The sequence below is a fragment of the Amaranthus tricolor genome, chromosome 9, assembly GCF_026212465.1.
Source record: "Amaranthus tricolor cultivar Red isolate AtriRed21 chromosome 9, ASM2621246v1, whole genome shotgun sequence".
In the NCBI taxonomy this organism is placed as follows: Eukaryota; Viridiplantae; Streptophyta; class Magnoliopsida; order Caryophyllales; family Amaranthaceae; genus Amaranthus; species Amaranthus tricolor.
Genome location: NC_080055.1, coordinates 24,823,387 through 24,844,851, shown reverse-complemented (window position 1 = coordinate 24,844,851; position 21,465 = coordinate 24,823,387). Strand labels below are relative to the sequence as shown.

Genomic DNA, 21,465 nt, shown 5'->3' with positions numbered 1-21,465 from the left:
GCGCCTACAGAGACTTACAAGAGGAAGCACGTTGATCCCTGTTCCCCTAAACCCCAGTTCCCATTTCCTTACCTCTTGATAATGTCAACGACGGACGAACAAATTCCAGAAAAGAACTTCCAATCTCTATCCATGGAGGATCATCAAAACTTGAGCTCTACTCAATCCTCCGACGGGTAATTGAAGTTTCTCTTCTTCTCTTACGTTTTTGTTTTTGCATTTTAATGCTAAGAGTTCAATGGAATTTTGTCAGATTGTCTTTGGAGAAAAGATTTGAGATTATAAGGAGTATTGGGGAGGAATGCATTCAAAATAATGAGTTGATGGAACTCCTTAAAAAGAAACCTGAGCCTATTTGTTACGATGGCTTTGAACCTTCTGGTCGAATGCATATTGCCCAGGTTATCATTTACTCTTTTAATTAGGGTTAGACTTGCTTTCATTTCTCAATTTTGATTGAATATTTTTCTGGATGAATGCGAATTGTGAAATTGTGTATATTATTGCAAACTGAATTTTAATTTCTTGGAATTTCGCAATTGCGTAGTTTTGTCGATTGAAGTTGGGGGCGTTAGTTTGAGAAAACATATTAGAATGTTTACTACTATTTGATTTGTTGGAAATAAGATTTTAGTGAGTGCTGTGAACTTGTGAAGATAAATGACTTGTGCTGAATTGAAAGCAAATTACAACCCGAAAACGGTGGTAATTGTCAATGGTCGGTTTGCTCCGGAGATTTAAGACGGCAGTAGTGAATGTTACCACTAATAACCTGTACTTGATATAGTGCAAACAATACCCACAAGGAAGTTCTAAGCAAGTTCAACGTGTTTGACTGCGGACTCTGAAAAATTGGGGGCTCAATATTAAATTAGGTAGTATAAGTCAAGTGTTTAAAGATATAAAATTGTTAAAAATATTATATTTTTTTAAATTGCACATGACCTTTAAAAATTTCTCAATTTTTGCTTCGCCACTGAGTACCAAGAAAGTTTAGGAAAAAAAGAAGAGAAGTGAATATGGAATGATCATCACAAGACTAGTAGAGTTCAAATATATGTAAGGAGTCGTAACCATATCACATGTTAATAACGGTTTTTAACCATTATTTCAACAATACTCTTCTAAGGTTACAAAAATAGAATTGACACAACAATTTTAGATAAAACAAGGATAAATACCTGGCATCAGTTTATTTGCATAGATGCAACAACCTACTTACTAGTTAGTGAAATTACTCTTAAACTCATTAGATTTTGGGTGAGACTACCACAACACATACTATCTTATTTTTGTGCAAAAACTTTGTGAGTTCGAACTTGTGTGTTTAAGGCCATGTGCTTTTTCTTACCTCGGTTCTCATAAGGACTTTAGCGAAACAACTTACTTTCCATACAAGGAGATCAAACTATCACACTTACATAGTCTATCAAGTGTTTCTCACAGATAAAACCATATAGTCTATGGGAATATCAAGAGCTATAGCTCAACCTAATCATCATAAATCCATTTAGTGCGTCTCAACAACACACCATAAAACCTATAGATTTACAAGCACCAGTACATGTTGTGGCGATAAGAAATGCGCATGTAAAGAATTATATGGGTTCGTTTGACTGAGAAATTGTGTCCATCAAATTACCTCAACTCATGGGCTATGACCCTACCCCCTCTCTGATTTAAGGATAAATTTCCTTGACAACCCCTTTACAAGAGGTTCAATTCTTTGACTTTAGATAGTAAGAAATCACTTAAAAGAAATAACATCTCGTTTCCCCCACAATGATATACTCAACAAACTAGTCAAACATTTCACTTCTTACTCTACCGTCTCAAGAGCAAAGAACTCAAACTTCATGTTGAGTTATACTATACAAGTTTATTTTAAATACTTACTCAAAATAACATCACCATCTAGAGTAACACTTATGTACTGGTTGAGCTAACTATCATTAATTGAAACTTAGTTTTGCATTACAAAAATTTTTGTATAGAACAAGAAAATTGTAATAGTGCAAATTTTTCTTTTAAATAATAAAGTAAACAATGAACAATATTTAATGCTGAAGTTGTGAATATAAATTATGTATAACTTAATATAACATTAAGAGTCTGAATGAGAAAGGAAAATTTTGTTCACGTATTGATCATCAAAAAACTAAGAGAGTTCACGTATATATAAGGACTCAAGTTTTAGTCTCCGTTCAGATACTAACTCTCTATTAAGAAGGATATGTAACCCTCTTATCAAATAATAGGGTTGTAACGCCCCACTAAATAGTGTTGATACTCCTACTCCTCAATAGAGAAACATATTAATAACAATTTTAAAGTCATTTTTCAAACATCAGTATTTGGTTTGACAAGGGAATTGAATGGAGAATTTAGGTGGAAAAGAGTTTTCTAACATGATGAATTTTTTTGTCCATAAATGGAAGGAAACCAATATTCCTCCACCCTTTCATTATCAACACTTCTATTTTCCTAATCTTCCATCATATCAAACAAAAGAAAATTAACTATCATGTGCATTTCCATCGGGAAAAGGTTTCATGAAAATCGTTTTCTATTTTCGCAAAACCAAATAGATTGACCAACTGAAGAAGAGCTTCAAATCCACAATGATTTTTGTGTCAAACCCTAGAACTGCTCTTTTAACAAAACCATGCGATGATGTTTCCGAGATCTAATGATATATTATATTAGCTTGCTTGGTACCTTGTGCATGCTACTAATGTTTTACGCTAGGTAATATCAAAATTTACTTGATGCTTCCTCCGTTTCTAATTGGTTGTAACAAATTGACTTCATTCTATTAATATGCTAGATTGATCTTATTTTTTACAATAAAAGTGAAAAAAAATAATTTTATGAGTTGTTGGTTGTCTATTTTTTCTTGTTGCAATTGTCTAATTTTTATGAATTGTTGGTTTTGTGTAGCCTTTTATAATTTTTCTATATATAGTTAAAGTTAATAATTGTCAATTTTGGGCATTTGAGAGTGCAAAAGTCAAGCTAGTGTAAATAAATAAAAACAAATGAAGTGTAATCTTTTATGTAATAGAATTTATTCTGCTTAATGAGCTATAAGATCTTTAAATTATACTTAATGTAGAGTAACTCTCCAGGGGGCTATGAAGGCAGTCAATGTAAACAAGCTGATATCTGCTGGTTGTCGGATAAAGATGTGGATTGGGGATTGGTTTGCTTTCCTAAATAACAAAATGGGCGGTGATTTAAAGAAAATTGAAGTTGTTGGTAAGTACTTCATTGAAATCTGGAAGGCGGTTGGAATGAATATTGATTCTGGAAAAGTTGAGTTTCTATGGTCATCCAAAGAAATCAACGCACATTCAGCTGAGTACTGGCCTCTTGTGATGGATATAGCTCGAAAGAACAAGCTGCCAAGACTTCAACAGTGAGTGTGGCTCACCATAAGCTTCTTGTTTTGGCCTCCTTTTTTGGTGATCAAGATCAAGCTAAGTGAATGGTCTGTGCTTTTTCTTTTTTTGCTTTCCAGGTGTTGTCAAATTATGGGTCGTGAAGATCCTGAAGATTTATCGGGTGCCCAAATCTTGTATCCCTGTATGCAATGTGCTGATATTTTTTTCCTCAAGGTGATGTGTTACGATTTTATATCATGTTTACATTAAAATTGTCAAGTCGATGTGCTTCTTTAAAGTATGCTTTTATGTATTCACTTGCCTGCACAGACACACACTGAAGGGAAGGAAAAATAGCATGCTGGATATTGATAGTTTGCTAATTGTGAGAAAAAAATGATTTTGAATGCTTGATTATCCGTGCCTTCTGATCATTCTTGTATATGTTGAATGCAGTGATGCATTTCTTCAAAATTTATAGCCAAGGGTTCAGCTTTGTGATTCTGTTTGTGATATCATTCTTGTCATATGCGCAGCTCATGTGATGGCCATTCTCAAATCTGGTGGACTTAATATATTGCATTTTTATGTCGATGTCACATAATTCATTTAGAAAACATGTTTGTGCTTCAGTTGACTTGTACTTCTAAAAATTTTCTTTCTGCTAATTGAATGGAAGTTATGTATTTGTTTAGGCTTGGAGTGTTTTATTTGACTTTTGAAATGTTTATATGCATCTTCCATGATGATATTAAATTCTGTAATAGTCAAGCTTTTTGCTTGTCTTCTGTTTGTAGTTCAATCCATGTTGACTTTCATAATCAATGTTTTACCTGAATCTCAAGTTGCGTTTTTTACGCTGCTAAGCATTGTCCTTCATGCATGCTGTTAACGCTAATGCTTTTCTAATTGGTCTAGATAGTTTCGTACTGACAATGAATGAAGTACCTTATTTTTATAGGCGGACATTTGCCAACTTGGAATGGACCAACGCAAGGTCAATATGCTTGCTCGGGAGTATTGTGATGATATTAAAAGAAAGCATAAGCCTATCATTTTATCGCATCGTAAGCATTTGTGATTTGTATACTTGTAATTTTATTCAGCGCATAGTCATAATCTATTGTTTTTATATCGACTCACATATTCCTTCTTGTTTATGTTGATTCACAGATATGCTTCCAGGCTTGCTCCAAGGGCAGGAAAAGATGTCAAAGTCTGACACTTCATCTGCTATTTTCATGGAAGATGAGGAGGTATTATTTGATAGATATCTTTCATTTTGCCAATCATGTCACTAAATTATATTTTTGTATTTGCTAAATTATGTTTGCGTGTCCAATTACAAATTTCACAATCAAAGAGTGTTACTAGCCAAATTGATTTATAGCTATCTAATCATTTGAGTGATTGCCAAGTGATGAAACGAAAATTTTTTGAGGGATAGAAATTAGCATGAGGTGGGAGAAAATAAAGAGCGGGGCATCCGCATCTTATATAATTTAGCATTAGCTATCGAATTGCTTCCCCATAGCCTGAACCATCAAAAAATTGATGAGCTTTGTTCTTTTATGGTCTTATTTTTGTAGGCTGAAGTTAATTTGAAGATTAAGAAAGCTTACTGCCCACCTAAGATTGTTGAGGGCAATCCATGTCTGGAATATGTGAAATGCATAATTTTGCCGTGGTTCAATGAATTTACTGTTGAACGCAAAGCCGAACATGGAGGACCTAAGTAAGCCCTGGCTGTTAAAGGATCACTTTTTGGAGTATGTTATTTTGGATTTCTTTTCATGTTTTACTGGCTTGGTTTCAGGACCTACCACGAGTTTAATGATATAGCAACTGATTATGAAGCAGAAGATCTGCATCCTGGGGACGTGAAACCTGCATTGTCAAAGGCTCTAAACAAGATTCTGCAGGTAACTTTTTGATGAGTAAAGTAAATTGCTTCCTCTTGAAATGTGTCTTCCACGATACCATAGTCAGCCAAGAATGCTAGAGAACACACTCTCTAGTGGGCTTTTGGTTGCCTTGCCTCGTTTAAGGCACCCCTTGCTCAATTATTAGCCTTGTTCAAGGCACATCTTGTGCACCTTCTTACCTTGAACAAGGCAAGAAGCTCTCTTCTTGCTTCAAGTAATGATCCAAACCTCAAGCTTCATGCCTCATTGCACACCCAACATCATTTTGGAGTGAGTAATGAGGTGATCATAATCATCTCCCACACTAAGAGATTTGGAACTTGGCTCCACAAAGCCAATTTAGTGGGAGATGGCACAAATCAATCTAAAATTCCAGATAATATATTCTAAAGGAAAAAAAAAGGAGAAATTCAGTTATAGAGTCCAACAACTAAGAAGCTGGTCAAAGATTTTGACTTTTTCAAAGTAAAGCTCATGGTTTCAATTCTCACATAGCCCTCCCTTACATCAGCCTACGATGTAATACAAAAAAAAAAAAACTCTCTTCATCTACATTCACCTTCTTCCATTTACCATCCTCCATCCGAAGTTAAGTTAGCTACTGATAATTAAATGATGGATGATGTTTGAAAACACAATAGAAAGCACCGTCAAAGGACATCCAAAATATGCTGAAAACAAGTACATCACCTTCAAATCAGAACAAAAGAAGTACAATCCCACCTATAACGCAAAAATATGCTTTCGTTCATGGTCATAGTCGTAGTAATGTTCATAAAATGGATCTCGCGGTCAATGTGACCTATATTTTGGTTGATTTAAACTCCAAAAACCTTTACAATACGGTCGGTACCGTGTTTTTGCACTATGTTCCTATTAGTACCACAACCCACGTTCTCCTTAAATGAAGAAAAACCAAAGTGCCAAGTTTCTGACCCCCTCCCTAACAGACCAAAGGAAACGAATCTTAATAATCCTGATTTCGCTTCATAATACAACAAATTTTATACATTTAAGGCCATTGCCATAGAAAATGGATAGTAAGTGATTCTCCTTTATTTATATTGTAGAGATAGAGTTTATGAGAGATTGTATTCATGTTTATTGCTGACATGTTTTTCCACCAATTATCTGGCAGCCTGTCCGAGATCATTTTGCCAACAATGCCGATGCCAGAGACCTATTAAAGCGAGTTAAGGTTTGTACAACATGCTTATTTTGTTGGCCTGATATGTTTCTTGTGCGTAGGGATGGTCATGGGGCGAGTCTGGCCAGACCCAGACCCGGACCCCTTTATTTTTTATAGATCCAGACCTGGATTCGGACCCTAATGGTCCAAAATTTCATACCCAGATCCAAACCCTCCGGATCTGACGGGTCTAGGGTCCTTGATGAGTCCTTAATGGGTCTTTAAACAAAGTCTCTTTGATTGTCAAAATTGAACCTTTTGCGAGTCTTTTTGTATTTTTGTAAGCAACTTATTATCGTATTACAAACATTTGTTCGAGTACATGAAATTCAAATACAAAATAATTACTAAAAAGTAAAAAAAAAATATTTAATTGTATAGGGTCCGAGTCCGGGTCTGAGGGGCGGGTCTAGGTTCTGGGTCTGGAGGTCGGGTCTAGGTTCTGGGTCTGGAGGTCGGGTCTGCACCTTAAGATCCGGACCCGGATCCGTCAAATATTTTTTGGATCCAGATCTGACCCGGATCCGATGGGTTTCAAAAAATAAGACCCAGACCCTTTAAAAAGGAACGGGTCTGGGGCGGGTCCAACAGGATCCTAGACCCATGACCATCCCTACTTGTGCGTGGTGTGTGAAGAAATTTATTCTATGGGTTCTTGACTTGTTTTATGTATTATATTATCAGTCCTACAGGGTAACCAGGTGAAGCGAACCAAAATGCATCACTTCCCTTCACTGCTTATATATCGATCTTGGTTATGTCCACTCACTCCCTTCGTAACAGCATTGAATTTAGATGGCTGACCATCTTCCAAAGCTTTACACTTTTGGAATGTGATAATGGAGCAAATCATTGATTTTGATTCAAGTTTTGTTTATTTTTGATTTTCGACATTAATATGTAAACAAGTTTTGTTGGATTTAATTTTATCAATTAGTAAAGTACGGGTTTTTGAGCTTGGATTTCTTTTGTTTTTGAACGGGGCTGCCCATGCTATAGTGTTTTGTGGTATTTTTTGATTTTTTGCCAAAGGGGAATCCAATTTGTAATGGTTGTCCTTGAGCTACATGGGTGAAGCGTATATCATGAAATCGATTGACTTTGGAGGGCAAAGGTCACGAATGGGGTAACGAGCTCATGGTTACATTGTGGTTTGAGCTTCGAATCTATAACCTGGTATATAATATATTACATATGAAGCTCAATCTAACTTGCTTATCTATGAGTGTAAACATTAAACTTTTGACTAGAATGATATCGGGTTGTTCTTCTTGGACCGGGTCATCGGGTTTGAATAGAATGATATCGGGTTGTTGTTCTTGGACCGGGTCATTTATTGCGTGTCCATGTCCCATAATTCTTTGGGAAACCTGATATGTTACAGAATTTGGTTTTGCGCTTACTTTCATAGTTTAGTTGCAAATATTTTGAGAAAATTGAAGCATAATGTTAAATCTTTTGCTTTCTTGTGTTCCAATTTCCATCATCATTTTTCCATTTCAATGCCCACACAAGATTCCAGATTGTACTTTGGAAAAATAATCCAATGTAAAGGGAAAAGAAAGAGATCTTCCCTTTTGTAAGATTTGGTCATTAACAAAATTCAGGTGACTAATCTCTTCTTTTTTCGTCCAAATTCATTGAATCTAAACAAAGAGTAAATCTATGGCGATTCAATCCAACATATCTTCTACTGCACATTTAGATATTCGTAAATATCATCTCATCCTATCAAGAGACGGAGCAAAAATTGATCAAATTTTCAAGGCCTTGTTCGTAAATATCATGTCATCCGATCCATAGACGGAGTAAAAAGTTGATAAGATCTTAATAGTGAACTCATGGAAGGTAAAGAGGACAAATTTGAAAATTTTTTACCAATTAACATATATAAACAAATTGTTATTATAGAGCAATATTTAATATTTAAGGCCCATTTAACTTACTCTGTGTGCCCCCAAAATTGCCCTGGATCCGATTGGACTAGTGGTAATAAAGCCATGTATATCAAGTGTATCTATAACATGACATCTTTATACTTCCAAATGCCATCAACTTTTTCATTGTACGGCACATGACATGTTATGTATTACATTACTATATATTACTTGTGCGATACACGGTTTTATTAAATTTTTTCACTTAAATTAAATTAATTTATATAAAGTATTACATCTATTAATAAAAAATTTCAAAATCAAATTTAACACAAACATATGTATTATTATTTTATAAAAATTTAAGCAAAAAAAATAGTTTTTGTTATGAAAAATATAATTGACTTACATAAAAATAGTCACAACCTGAATCATACTAGAATTAAGCGTTACATTTAAGTAACCAATTTAAAAAAAAATCCTAATAAAAGTATATTATGTTTTAACCATCTCAAAATATCCAATACACTAAATAATACTCATTTAATAAATAAAATAAAAATATTTTATAAAGAATTGAACAAAAAAATAATATATATGATTTTTTAATACATTAAATAATGTGAGTAATAAAGTCAAAGATGAAAAAAGTAGTCATAAAAACAATGACATCATCATGAGTGTTGGAGGGAAAATTTTTATTGAAGTAGTGACACGTAAGCAATTTAAATAGTAATGATGTCAGCAGTTTTTTGTTCTAGTAATAGTTATAGATAGATTTGAATTGTATTGATAATATTAAATGAGTGTTAAAATAAATGAATGAGAATAAATTAGACATTATGAGACATTTTCATAAAGGAAAATTATAACAAAATAACAGAGATAAATGTATTATTGAAAAGAAAAATGTGACAATCGAACAAAGGGAATATGTTGTTTCTTTTAATACAACTGTACTAGTACTAGTACTTTTTTAAAAAAATTATGGATAATTAATAATAAATGAAGAGATAATGAATTATGTAAATTAAAATAAAAGAGAATTAAAAAAAATGGATAAAGTTAGAAAAGAAGTGATAATATAAATTATTATTTAAAAATGAAAATAATAATAAATAAATACTTGTATGATTTGTGACTTTTGAGCTTTAAATAATTCTTTCATTTTTATAACTTTTTAAATTTTAATTCACTACGTTTTCTCGGAAATCTTATTCCTTTCTGCCAAAAGTAAGAACTGAATATAGATGAAAGAACAAAATGAATGACAATATAACAGTAGCCTAATTCATGAACCAAATTTGTGAAATCTCTTGTATACATTTTACAATATCAAACAAAAACCTAGCTAGCTCATACCCCAACTATAATCCTTCAACCAGAGAAATTACTACAGTTGTATATTGCATAAATATTATGAAATAGTGGGACCATTTGAATTGTATTTAAGTACTACCTCCGTTTTATAATACTCACACTATTTCAACGGGACACACGTATTAATTGATTGATTGATAGAAAATGTCATTATTGTCCTTTAGTAAGAATAAAGTAAAGATGAATATTGAATAGGATAATTTGTAAATTATTTTATGACATAATTCCTTCGTTCTATTATACTTGCTATATTTAACTTTTTACGAAATTCAATGTGTAATTTTGATTATTTATATATTGAACTATACACATCTAAAAATTATAAAAAGCTAATGTTATGCAAGTATGCTATTGATCCCAATTGATTATATTTTTTTCTTATACATTAGCCGTAATATGTAAAGTAAGCTTGAATGATAAAAAGTGTCAATAACTGCAATATAGCAAGTATTTCAGAAAGAAAAAGTATATAGGAATGTAGCAAGTATTGTACATAAAACAGATAAAAAAAAGTGTAACAAGTATAGTATGGAACGAAAGAAGTAATAAAAAATAGTTTAAATAAGTAGATGAGAATAAAAAACAACGATGAGGAAATATCTATTAAAGGAAACTAAAGTAAAAAGAACAGACTAAGATGAAAAGTATGACAATCTCTTAAAATTGAAAAGAGGAGACATAAGTCCAGCTCTCTAAAAAAGAAAAGCAAGACAAACCCTAACCCCACTTTGTATCTGTTTCTAGCTCATTTCTTCTATATTCTCACTTTCAAGTTTCAACCACCATGGTTTCCACCACGCATACCCCACAACAACCACTTTTTTTCTACTATACCACTTTTCTAACTTGGAAAGGTGGAAGACAGTTCATTATTGAATGGTTTTACCATCTGTCCTACAAAAATTGCTACATTTGACATTTTACGTGAGAATTTAACTTTTAACGTGAGAGTTTGACTTCTTTACGTTGGATTTGACTTTTCGAATCAATTGTGAGGATTTCCGTGAGATATAGGGAGTAAGGTGATTAGCACTTCTCATATTTGTTCACACTTGAAATGATCAGTATGGATGAAATTAAAACTCGTAACTTTTTATTGTATTACCTTCTAATACATCTTAAGCAAAAGTCTAAACATGAAATCTCAAATATGTTATACACCCTCTATTATATTAAGATTTAAGAATATATAAAAAAAAAAGCCTCACACTTAAAATATTAGAAAGAGTGTCAACCTGGATCATTTACGACTAGCAAGCATAGCTGCTTAACACGTTCTTTTATATTCTTTTCGTTTGAAATATTTCGATTTGAGTTGTACTTTGTGACTATATATTGTTTTCAGATTATATGAAAAATATATTTATGTGAGATCTTGATAAATTTATCTCTGACCTATATATTTTCCAGACATCAACTTTTTACACTTTAAAACTCACGATTGCGTTAATGCTCCCTCTCTAGTTCAGTTTAACAACATGTTAACTTTAATCGGTCTTTTTTACATTACAATATTTTTATTTTAAGTAAAGTCTTCAGTGTTCTCTTATTCATATATATTTTTTCAAATTTTTTTTAATGTTATAAATCTTAGTTACACAATTTCATAATCAATATTTTTTGAACACTTACTGTGCAATTTTAGGCTATTTTAGGAGTATTTGGATGTTGGCTTTTATATTGGCTTTTTGGTCGTCTTTTGACTTTTTGGCTTTTTAGTTGGTTAAGCAATAAAAAAAGTATTTGGTAAATAGTTTTATGTCAAAATAAAAATCTACTCTAATTAGCTTTTTTATTAACTGCCAACAGCCAACAACCAATACCAAATTGTGAAGACCGCGAAGTATGTGTCAAAAAGTAAGTGGGAACAAAACAAAGTAGGGGACTACTTCATCACTAATTGTCTTTTAACAATTTTAAGTAAACAAGAAGACAACTTCAATGATCTTAGTACTCTTTTTCTGTTAATCTGCCCAAAAAAGAATACTACTCCTGCAATCTAGGACATCTGGGTAAAGTTTAGGGCTGAGTATGTTTTGAAAAAAAATTAAAACATATTCAAAATCTGGAGTAATAATTTTTTTTTGAAATAAAATACAATAAATTTAATTATAGAATAAAAGAAAAAAAATTTAATTTTCAAATTACAGCTTTAAAGTTTTGGCCGTTTGCAAATTACAAACTTAATCTATGTTACGAGTTACAATCATCAAAGTATCAATATAAACATCTATAGCGTTCAAGCGAAATTATAGAATTTCGACCACTTAATCTAAAATCTCGACAACTAAAACAATCATAATCTTATGACTTAGTCTGAACATCGTAGACATTCATTGATACTTTGGTGGTTGTACTTTGAAAAAAAAAACACTAGTAATTTGCAAAAGAACTTTATCTCTTTCACTTCTTCACGAGGTGTATATATATATATATATATATATATATATATATATATATATATATATATATATATATATATATATATATATATATATATATATATATATATATATATATATATATATTTCACTTTTTTTTTCTTATTTGCAAAAGATTTATAAAAAAAATTAAAGAATAAGAGGAGAGAACATTTTTTATTTGAAAAAAAAAATTATGAACTACTCCTAGAAGCTTTATCTCTCTTTCTGTGTTATGATCAGTAAGAAGTGCTGCAACAAGCAAGCATGGGTTTTGATGAAAGGCTGTTGAAAGCAAGCTAGAGAGAGTAGGCTTGTTATTTTAATTATTATTATATTAATTTTTATATTCCCTTGATCCATTGGGTTTGTTAGATTTTTATTTTAGTTTATTTTATGAGATTAAGATTTAGCTCTAATTTTATTTTAGGTCATGATTCACACTTTTTCTTTATTTTTCATAGTATTATTTCGTCCCAATAAGTTAGAATTAAAGGAAAACATATTGTTTTATTAAGAAAAATAGATATTTAATAATAAATAAAGAGAAAGAGTAAATTGTGCAGATGAAATTAAAAAAGAGTTAAAATATAAAAGCAAATTAAAATAACATGATGGATCATCGTCAAAAATATATAGGAAAATTTCATTTAGTGACCCTGGATTTTGACTTTTTCACAATATAAACAAATGTTTTTTTAAATCCGCTAGTGACCTTAAGATTCCAACCTTTTCATTTAGTAGATAAAACGTTAAGTTTTGGGTTAAATTAAGTACTTGTTTCGACTATATTTCAAAATATGTGGTCTATTAGGATGATCACGATGTTTATTTTTTTGAAAAAAAATGTCATTACGTTGGGTAAAAATAACATAAAGTTAACCAAAACAAATATTCTTTTGTCTACCAAGTAGAAAAGTTTAAAGTTCAAGGTCATCATGTGAATTATAAAATGTTTATTTACCACGTGGAAAAGCTAAAAATTTAGGATTATCTCATGTGTTTCCCAAATATATACTCCCTCCATTCCAAAATGCAGTTTCCACAATGATGTTCACGGAAACTAAAATACAAAATTGAATCTTTTAGATAGTGGTTATATTTTTTTATTGAATAAAAAATTTGATGGATGAAAAGTTGAAACTGAAAATCATAAACATTTAAAAAATACTAAAAGAAAATTAGTGGACAAAATATAAGAACCATAAGAAATATTTCTATAAAAATGTTAAAATGAAGTTAGTGGAAGATATATAAGGAGCATAAGCATTACTAAAACATTAAAATGAGAATGAACAAGGTTATTTTTGTCCAAAATCTGTAATGTAAAATAGATAAACATTATACGGGAACAACAAAATAAAACATTTGAATGTACGAAATGGAAACTTCTTTAAGTAATGGATGGAGTATAATATACTCTTCAATTTAGAGTTAATGTCCCATTTGTTTTAGCACATTTGCTTTGCACTAATTTAATCCATAATATCTCTAATTGTATATAATTAAACATTATAAAAAGTTAATATTAATAACTTTTACATTAAAACAAATCAAATAAGATTCCGCTTGATTATATTTGAACTTATAAATTAAGAATTAGATACAAATTATGAGTAAAATGTGAATAGTGTCTAAACAGTAAATGAAACATATCGTCTTTAATAAATGATTCAAATATAAATAATGCTAAATATAAATGCAAGGGTGTTAGGATTGTTGATGACTACTTTTTGATTTATATTTTTTTAAAAAAAGAGATTGCAGGAATAAAATTTGTCGGAATTATGCTTGACTGGTACTGAGGTGGGAATCTGATAGGATGGAGTATTAATTAATATAAAAAGGACCACATGCAATGCAAACTCCTTTCTCTACTCCCTATATACACTTGAGCCTTCACCATATTATTCTTTCTCTCTCCTCTTTTATTGGTTCATAGAGAATAATGTATACGGTCAATTCAAGTCAAAAACTCACTTTTGTGGGTCCCATCCTTGACAACTTAAAATAATAAAAAATTACAATAATTTTATATTGCATAATGATTATAAATGATATTAAATGAGGATTGAAATATAAATGAGAATTAAAAGAAATTAAAAAAAATTATATATTTCTTTCTTAAGAGTTAAGATTTAAGATGTTGTTTATGCATTGTCTCCTTTAATACTAACAATTAGTCCTCCCAAAATTATTAATTTGGTGGTTGTTATTTACGTTCAGAATATTTCTTATATTGAAAGACAAAAATTTAAGATGTGAATTTTAATTTCATGAATATTAATGAAGTTAAAATGTATCTACAGAGCAATAAAGTCAATTGTAACCATAGAGAATATTTATTACTCCCTCCTATTTTCTTTACTTGTTCTATTTAGTTTTGACGTATTTGTCAATGCACGTTTTTCAATCTTAAATATCTCTAATTGTGCTTGAGTAAAAATTATAAAAAATTGATATTAATAAAATTTACAACAAGACGAATTAAACAAGATCCCACATGACATATTGTAACTTATAGATTAATAACAAATCATATAATAAGAGTGATTGATGAATAGTATTGAAAAACCAAATGAGACAAATAAAGCGAATAAGAGGGAGTATGAAAGATAGTTTGCTTAATTTTTAGGAAAAATTGTTTCTAAAAAGCCAACATTTTGGCCATGCAAATAAAAGGCCAATGTTTCATTTATTTTATAAAAATGCAACCTTTTGCTTATTTTTGCAAAAAAAAAAATTATTTTATTGGTCACTGGTAAATTTATAAAATTCCTATATCAACTAAGTCATAGCTGTTAGTTTGACTTATTTACCATCTTCTTCTTCTTCTTCTTCTTCTTCTTCTTCAAGTACCTTCTTTAACCAAAAATAATCTAACCTTCAGCATTCCTGTAGTGGAGGTTCAAACACAATTTTAAGGTAACTTTTATTTCTTGGGTATTACAAAGGAGATTTCGAAAAAAAATCACAAGAGTAGATTATTAACTTTAAATTCTCAATTGATACTTCATTGTTTGACTGATGATTGTTCGAATTTTGCTTATAAATTAGGTTTCACTCTTTAGGTTGGGCCTTATCTTCTTATCCAACAGATCACATTGTGCCTCTAACTCTATCAATTTTCCAAAACATTACATCTAAATTTTGTGGAAATTGAATTGTTTTTTCCACTCAAAGAAGGACACAATCACCATTCTTGAAAACAAAATAAAAACAAAATTAACACTTTTATACAATAACAACTAAAATATAAAAGAACTTTATCAACTTATTGGTCAATTTGGGCAAGAGTAGAATTTCTCCCTATGTTTGCTTCCCTACGGACAGTTTTTTATTTCTCCGTTAAGTTATGATAACATCTTAACATTACCTAAGTTTATACTGCGTCCACAAGAAAAGATCTACACCCACTCATTTGCAGCTTCAACAAACAGGGAGAATGAAAAGTGTGAGAGAAAATAGATAAAGACATTGAATGAAGATTTTCAGGGAAAGTGAAGAGTTTAGGCTAAAATAATAATTTCTTTTATTTTTTTGAATTACCAATGTTAACCGGTTACAGTTGGTAAGCATTTTCTGAAAACTTTTTCTTTGCAAAAATGAGTAAAAGGTAGGATTTTTAAAGAATAAATAAAACGTTGGCCCTTTATCTGCAGATGGCCAAAATGTTTGCTTTTTAGAAATAATTTTTCCTAATTTTTATTATCAAACAAATACTTCATTTACTATTTTTATGTTAAATATATACTTCATCTATTTTAACTTTTTTTATTATTTTGTAGAAAAAATAGTATGATTTTAAATGTATTTCATTGAAAATCATGCATTAGATTAAACAGATTCTTGTATGTTTTGAAAAAAGGAATGTGTTTTGAAATTAGGAACTTTTCCTTATTTATATAAAATTCAAAAAAAAACTTGACTACAAATTACGTAACCTCTATAAATAGCAAACGTGAACATGAGTTTTCCATGAACCATCAATCTAATTGATTTTAGCGAGGAAAATGGAACTCGATGATGATAGATGAGGCAAGAAAGGTCTCTATCTCTTCCTGGTCGACCTTCCTTTATAATGTTTATATATACTTCTATATATCATTGACGAATCCATTTTTCAAATTCAGCGAGAGCACATTCAATATAGAAATAATCCGTTAAAAATATTTTTAAAATACCTAAATTAAAGATACCAAAAGTAATACTTTCTCTGGATTTTAATAGTTAATACAGATCCTGTAACGGCTACTGTTCATCAGTTGATTTTATTTGATATATATTTCTCCATGTATAATGTAGAACATAGTCAAGTGGAATCTTTTTTGATTCGTCATAATGCATACTTGCATAACATTAACTTTTTAGATTTTTTAATCATATGAAATTAAAGATATTAAAGATTAAAATCATGTATTTGATAGCGTGAAAAAAAAAGTTTAACAAATATTAAAAACCAGAGAAAAGTAAATTTTTAGATTCAACCCTTAAAATATTTTATAATTTATTTCAACAATTTCTCATATTTTGAAACCAACGAGTTATAAAATTATTGGAACTACAAAATACATCATTTTCAATAAACCTTACCAAAAAATCCAATTCAACTGTTCTCACATTTAATTGCGTAACTTTGTTTTCAATCTGGTTAGTAACATTAGAAAATGTAGTACTAACATTGTTGGGTTGCTCCATCTTGTATCTACTTTTTTTTTACAAAAAAAAAACTATTAAAATTATTAATTACAAAGTTGGCATATACTTTTATAATAAATTTATAGTCTTTTAAAAATATATATGGACCTATTATAAAAGTTTGATATATATCAATCAACTATAAATTAAATTTTACTAGTCTTATTTATCTAGCATGCGTTTGCAATATGGATGTTACTAATCAGAACCAAGAGCACGCAACAATTGTCTAAGGTTAGGTTGCGGGATTAATCCTTGTGAACTATATTTTATATGAAAATTAGGTGAGTGCACTCAAGTGCGGTCGGACGAGCCCCCTTAGATCCGTCTATATGTGTGTGTAGGATTACGGAAAAACAAATAAGTTGCAATGTTACAGACGATATAAAGGGTTTTGGGGCAACATATATCATTTCGTTGGTGACATATCTTCTTATAGCCTATAGGGATATCACGTGTTTTGACTTTAAAAAATTCACATTTGAACTTGAATATGTCATACCTAAACATGAATATGTCACACCTGAATTTTTCAAGTTCATTTTTCTTGAACACGCGTCATAACTTTAACAATATATATCACCTTTAAAACAACATATATCACTCCTAAAACACTCAAATCTGATGTTTGGTTGTTTTTACCAACTTAGTGCGTTTTCGTTGGATAATCTTCATATATCTATATATTATATATATAACATAAAATAAAAAAAAATACAACTTAAAATTTGAAAGATAATAAAAAAATTTTATGGTCACTATATACTTCATATTTTTTTAAAAAAATATTACTATGTTATAAAAATAGAAATATTTTCAAAAAAAGACTTTTTAATTATAACATAATGACCTTAACGATTTAAGTTTTTCTTACTCAGTATTAATCTTAGATAAAAAAAAAAAAAGCTTACTCTGGATGTGTGATGCTTCTCATGTTTCTTATTTTAAACTCCTTTATAATGATCCCACCCTTATGCTTATGTAACATCAAATAAGAAGACAACTTCAAATAATAAAATAGGAATATCTCTCAAAATATCTTTTTTATAACATAGTGACCTTAATAATTGTGTTTTTCTTATTTCATATTGACATGTTTTTTATTTTATTGAAATAAAAAATGTTTAATCTTTCTTATATTTTTTTATTTTAAACAACTCTCTTATTGGATCACACCCCTAATATATATAGAGAGACATGATCTACTAAAAACTACTAAGTTGGTACAAACGGGCTAAGGGGTAATTAATACGATCTCGTTACAAGAGGTATACATCTTCTTAAGGTTTAAAGGGATAGGATATTTGTGTTTTTTTTATTTAAATGTCACACCGAATTAAGCTAAATATGTACGTTTGTACCAACTTATGGTGTTTACACCCGATCCTCTTCATTTATATGTAAATTTTGTAAAAGTGGTACTTATTTTTCCCCTAAGACAAGTCACCTTATAGCTACGCGAGAATTGAATCAAAGATTAATTCAAAAAATAGTACTTTCTTTACAACTAAAATATGTAAAAATTGATAGAATATAATCTTTTGAATATTGTGTAAATATTCATATCTTAGTTATTATTGTGTAAATATATTGTTTTCTAAAACTCTTGATTGTAATTTGTATTTATATTCTCAAATCATGAAATGAAAAGGGCAACCAAATCATTTCTAATATGGTATCAGCAGCCTAGTTCTTTCCTCCCTCCTCTCTTCCGCCAATTACTCTGACCGGCAGCCATCATCCAAGGCGGAGCCGCCACCTTCAATCCCCTTCTTTTTTATTTTTCTCTTTTACATTTCCATGGCTTCATCTGCCTATTCTAGCCCACATCAAAGAGGCCCGTCAGCCCCCCACTCCAACCGTCCAAACCATGGGCTTCCACATTCTGGTCCAAGCTATTACGCTCCTAGGAATTCTTTTTTTGGCCAAAATGGCCCTCTCCCTCTTGGGCCTAGTCACCATGTCAATTCCCCTCAACACCTTGGGCTTCTCAGAATAGCAATACTCCTCCAACATCTAATGAGCCTTTTTCTGCTGGCCTTCTTGGTCCTAGGCCTGCATAGAATTATTGCTCCGGTTTCGGTTCCTCCATGGGTTATTCTCCTACCGATATTGTTCAAGCTATGCAAACTATGTCTTTATCTTCTCCGGATGAGCAATTTTATATGGACACTGGTGCTACTTCTCGTATGACTCGATCTCAAGGTACTTTACTTAATTATTCTCCTTTAAAGTGTCATTTAAATAATGCTATTATTGTTGGTAATGGTCATATGATTCCGGTTCATAGTCTCGGACACCTTTCTCTACCTTTTAAACAAATCCCTTACCCTAAAAAATGTTTTACATGCCCCTAAGCTTATTAAAAACTCATCTCTGTTCGCAAATTTACTCAAGATAATATGGTTTCTACTGAATTTGATTCTTTTGGATTTTCTGTAAAGAATTTGGCCATGAGGAACATTGTCCTAAGATCTAATAGCACTGGCAATCTTTACCCATTCCAATCGACACATGGAGATCCTATCCTGTCTTCTATATCTCCTGCTTTTTCAGTTTTGTCTTCTAGTATTTGGCATTCCCGTTTAGGTCACGCGGAAAATGTCGTTTTAGATTTTTTATGTTCCTCAAACTCTATCAAAAATAATAAAAATCCATCTTTTGTTTGTCATTCTTATCCTTTGGGCAAACATATTAGAATACCATTTGTTACTTCTCAATCTGTGAGTACTCGACCTTTTGAGATTATTCATAGTGATGTGTGGACTTCTCCTATTTTAAGCCCTTCGGGCTACAAATACTATATTCTTTTTCTTGATCACTATACTAATTTCTTGTGGACTTTTCCCTTATTTCGCAATTTTCAAGTTTATGATATATTTGTGCATTTTAATGCTTTTGTTAATAGTCAATTAAAACTCAACATCAAATCTTTTCAATGTGATCATGCGGGTCAATTCGAAAATAAAATATTTCACCAATGTTGCAACAACCAGGGTATTCAACTTCGTTTTTCTTATCCTCATACATCTCAAAATGGAAATCTGAAAGAAAAATTTGCTCCATTAATAATATTGTTCGTACATTATTGTGTGATACTTCTCCCCCCTCGTATTTTTGACCTCACGCCTTGAATACCGCTACCTATCTTCTCAATATTCTTCCCTCTATGTTACTTGGTAATCTTACTCCCACTCACTTACTTTACAATAAATCTCCCTTTTATTCATATCTTAGGGTTTTTGGGTGCTTATGCTTTCCTCTCAATCCTTCCACTAACATTCATAAATTACAACCTAGATCATCTCCATGTGTCTTTTTGGGATATCCGTCTTCACATCGTGGTTACAAGTGCTATGATCTCTCATCTCATAAGATGATTGTTTTCAGTCACGTCCTTTTTGATGAAGGTCATTTTCATTTTTCCCAAACTTTCAAATGTCCTCCCCCTCAGAATATCAATTCTTGGATACTCCTTACCCTTTTCTCTTAAATCCACCTTAAACCAGTTCCCCAAGCCCACCTGGATCACCTACTGGGCCTAATTCACACTCCTCTTCCCAACCAACCCAATCACCCTTTTCCCTATCTAGGCCTGTCTACCCAGTTTCCCCCTTCCCAAGTCAGATCATCCCTCCTCTGCGCCTGCCCAGAGCCACCTTCTATCATATCTCACCCATCATCTTCCTCATCTATCTCCCCGCCTGGAATGACCACGCGTAGTAAGAATGGCATTTTAAAGCCTAATCCCAAATATACCTCTCATGCCCTTTCCGTCTTTTTTACTCCCATTCCCAAAATCCTATACATGCCCTCCTTGACCCCAACTGAAAATAGGCTATGAAAGACGAATTTGATGCTTTAATTGCGAATAAGACTTGGGATCTTATGCCTCGACCTCCTCATGCTAATGTTATTCAGTCTTTGTGGATCTTTCGGTTAAAAATCAAGTCTGAAGGTTCTTTTGAACGCTATAAAGCGCGTCTTGTTGGAAATGGTAAATCTCAAAGGGAAGGTATTGATTTTTAGCGCTGTAGTCAAACCTGCTTCCATTCGCATTGTTTTGCGTATTGCTCTTTCTAAGTCATGGTCCATACTCCAACGGGATGTTAAGAATGCTTTTCTTCATGGTCATTTAAATGAGATTGTGTACATGCATCAACCTATGGGTTTTCGTGATCCTGATCATCCCGATTATGTTTGTCTTCTTTGGAAATCTCTTTATGGACTTAAGCAAGCACCTCGGACATGGTATCATCGATTTGCTGATTTTGTGACTACTATTGGGTTTCATAATAGCATTTCTAATAACTCTCTTTTTGTTTATTGCCACGGGTCTGACATTGGGTATCTCTTTTTTATATGTGGATGACATTATTCTTACTGCTTCATCTGATTCTCTTCGTCAGTCCATTATGTCTAAATTGAATTTAGAATTTGCTATGAAGGATTTAGGTCCTCTCAGCTACTTCTTGGGTATTGCGGTTTCTCGAAATTTTGCAGATCTTTTTCTATCTCAACATAAATATGCTGTTGAAATTCTAGACAAAGCCGGTATGTCTCAATGCAAACCTGCTCCTACTCCTGTCACTA

General features: G+C 31.4%; 1 protein-coding gene across 1 annotated transcript; it reads left to right on the top strand.

Annotated features, from left to right (window-relative positions):
* Positions 1-7,801, top strand: LOC130824345 (tyrosine--tRNA ligase 1, cytoplasmic-like). The gene is made up of 10 exons (XM_057689315.1): positions 1-176; positions 254-401; positions 3,129-3,418; positions 3,521-3,617; positions 4,345-4,450; positions 4,557-4,639; positions 4,973-5,118; positions 5,200-5,305; positions 6,447-6,506; positions 7,182-7,801. Exons 1-10 carry the CDS (start codon positions 82-84, stop codon positions 7,200-7,202), a joined length of 1,152 nt encoding a protein of 383 aa, XP_057545298.1. The 5' UTR covers positions 1-81; the 3' UTR covers positions 7,203-7,801.
* Positions 7,802-21,465: the final 13,664 nt, after the last annotated feature.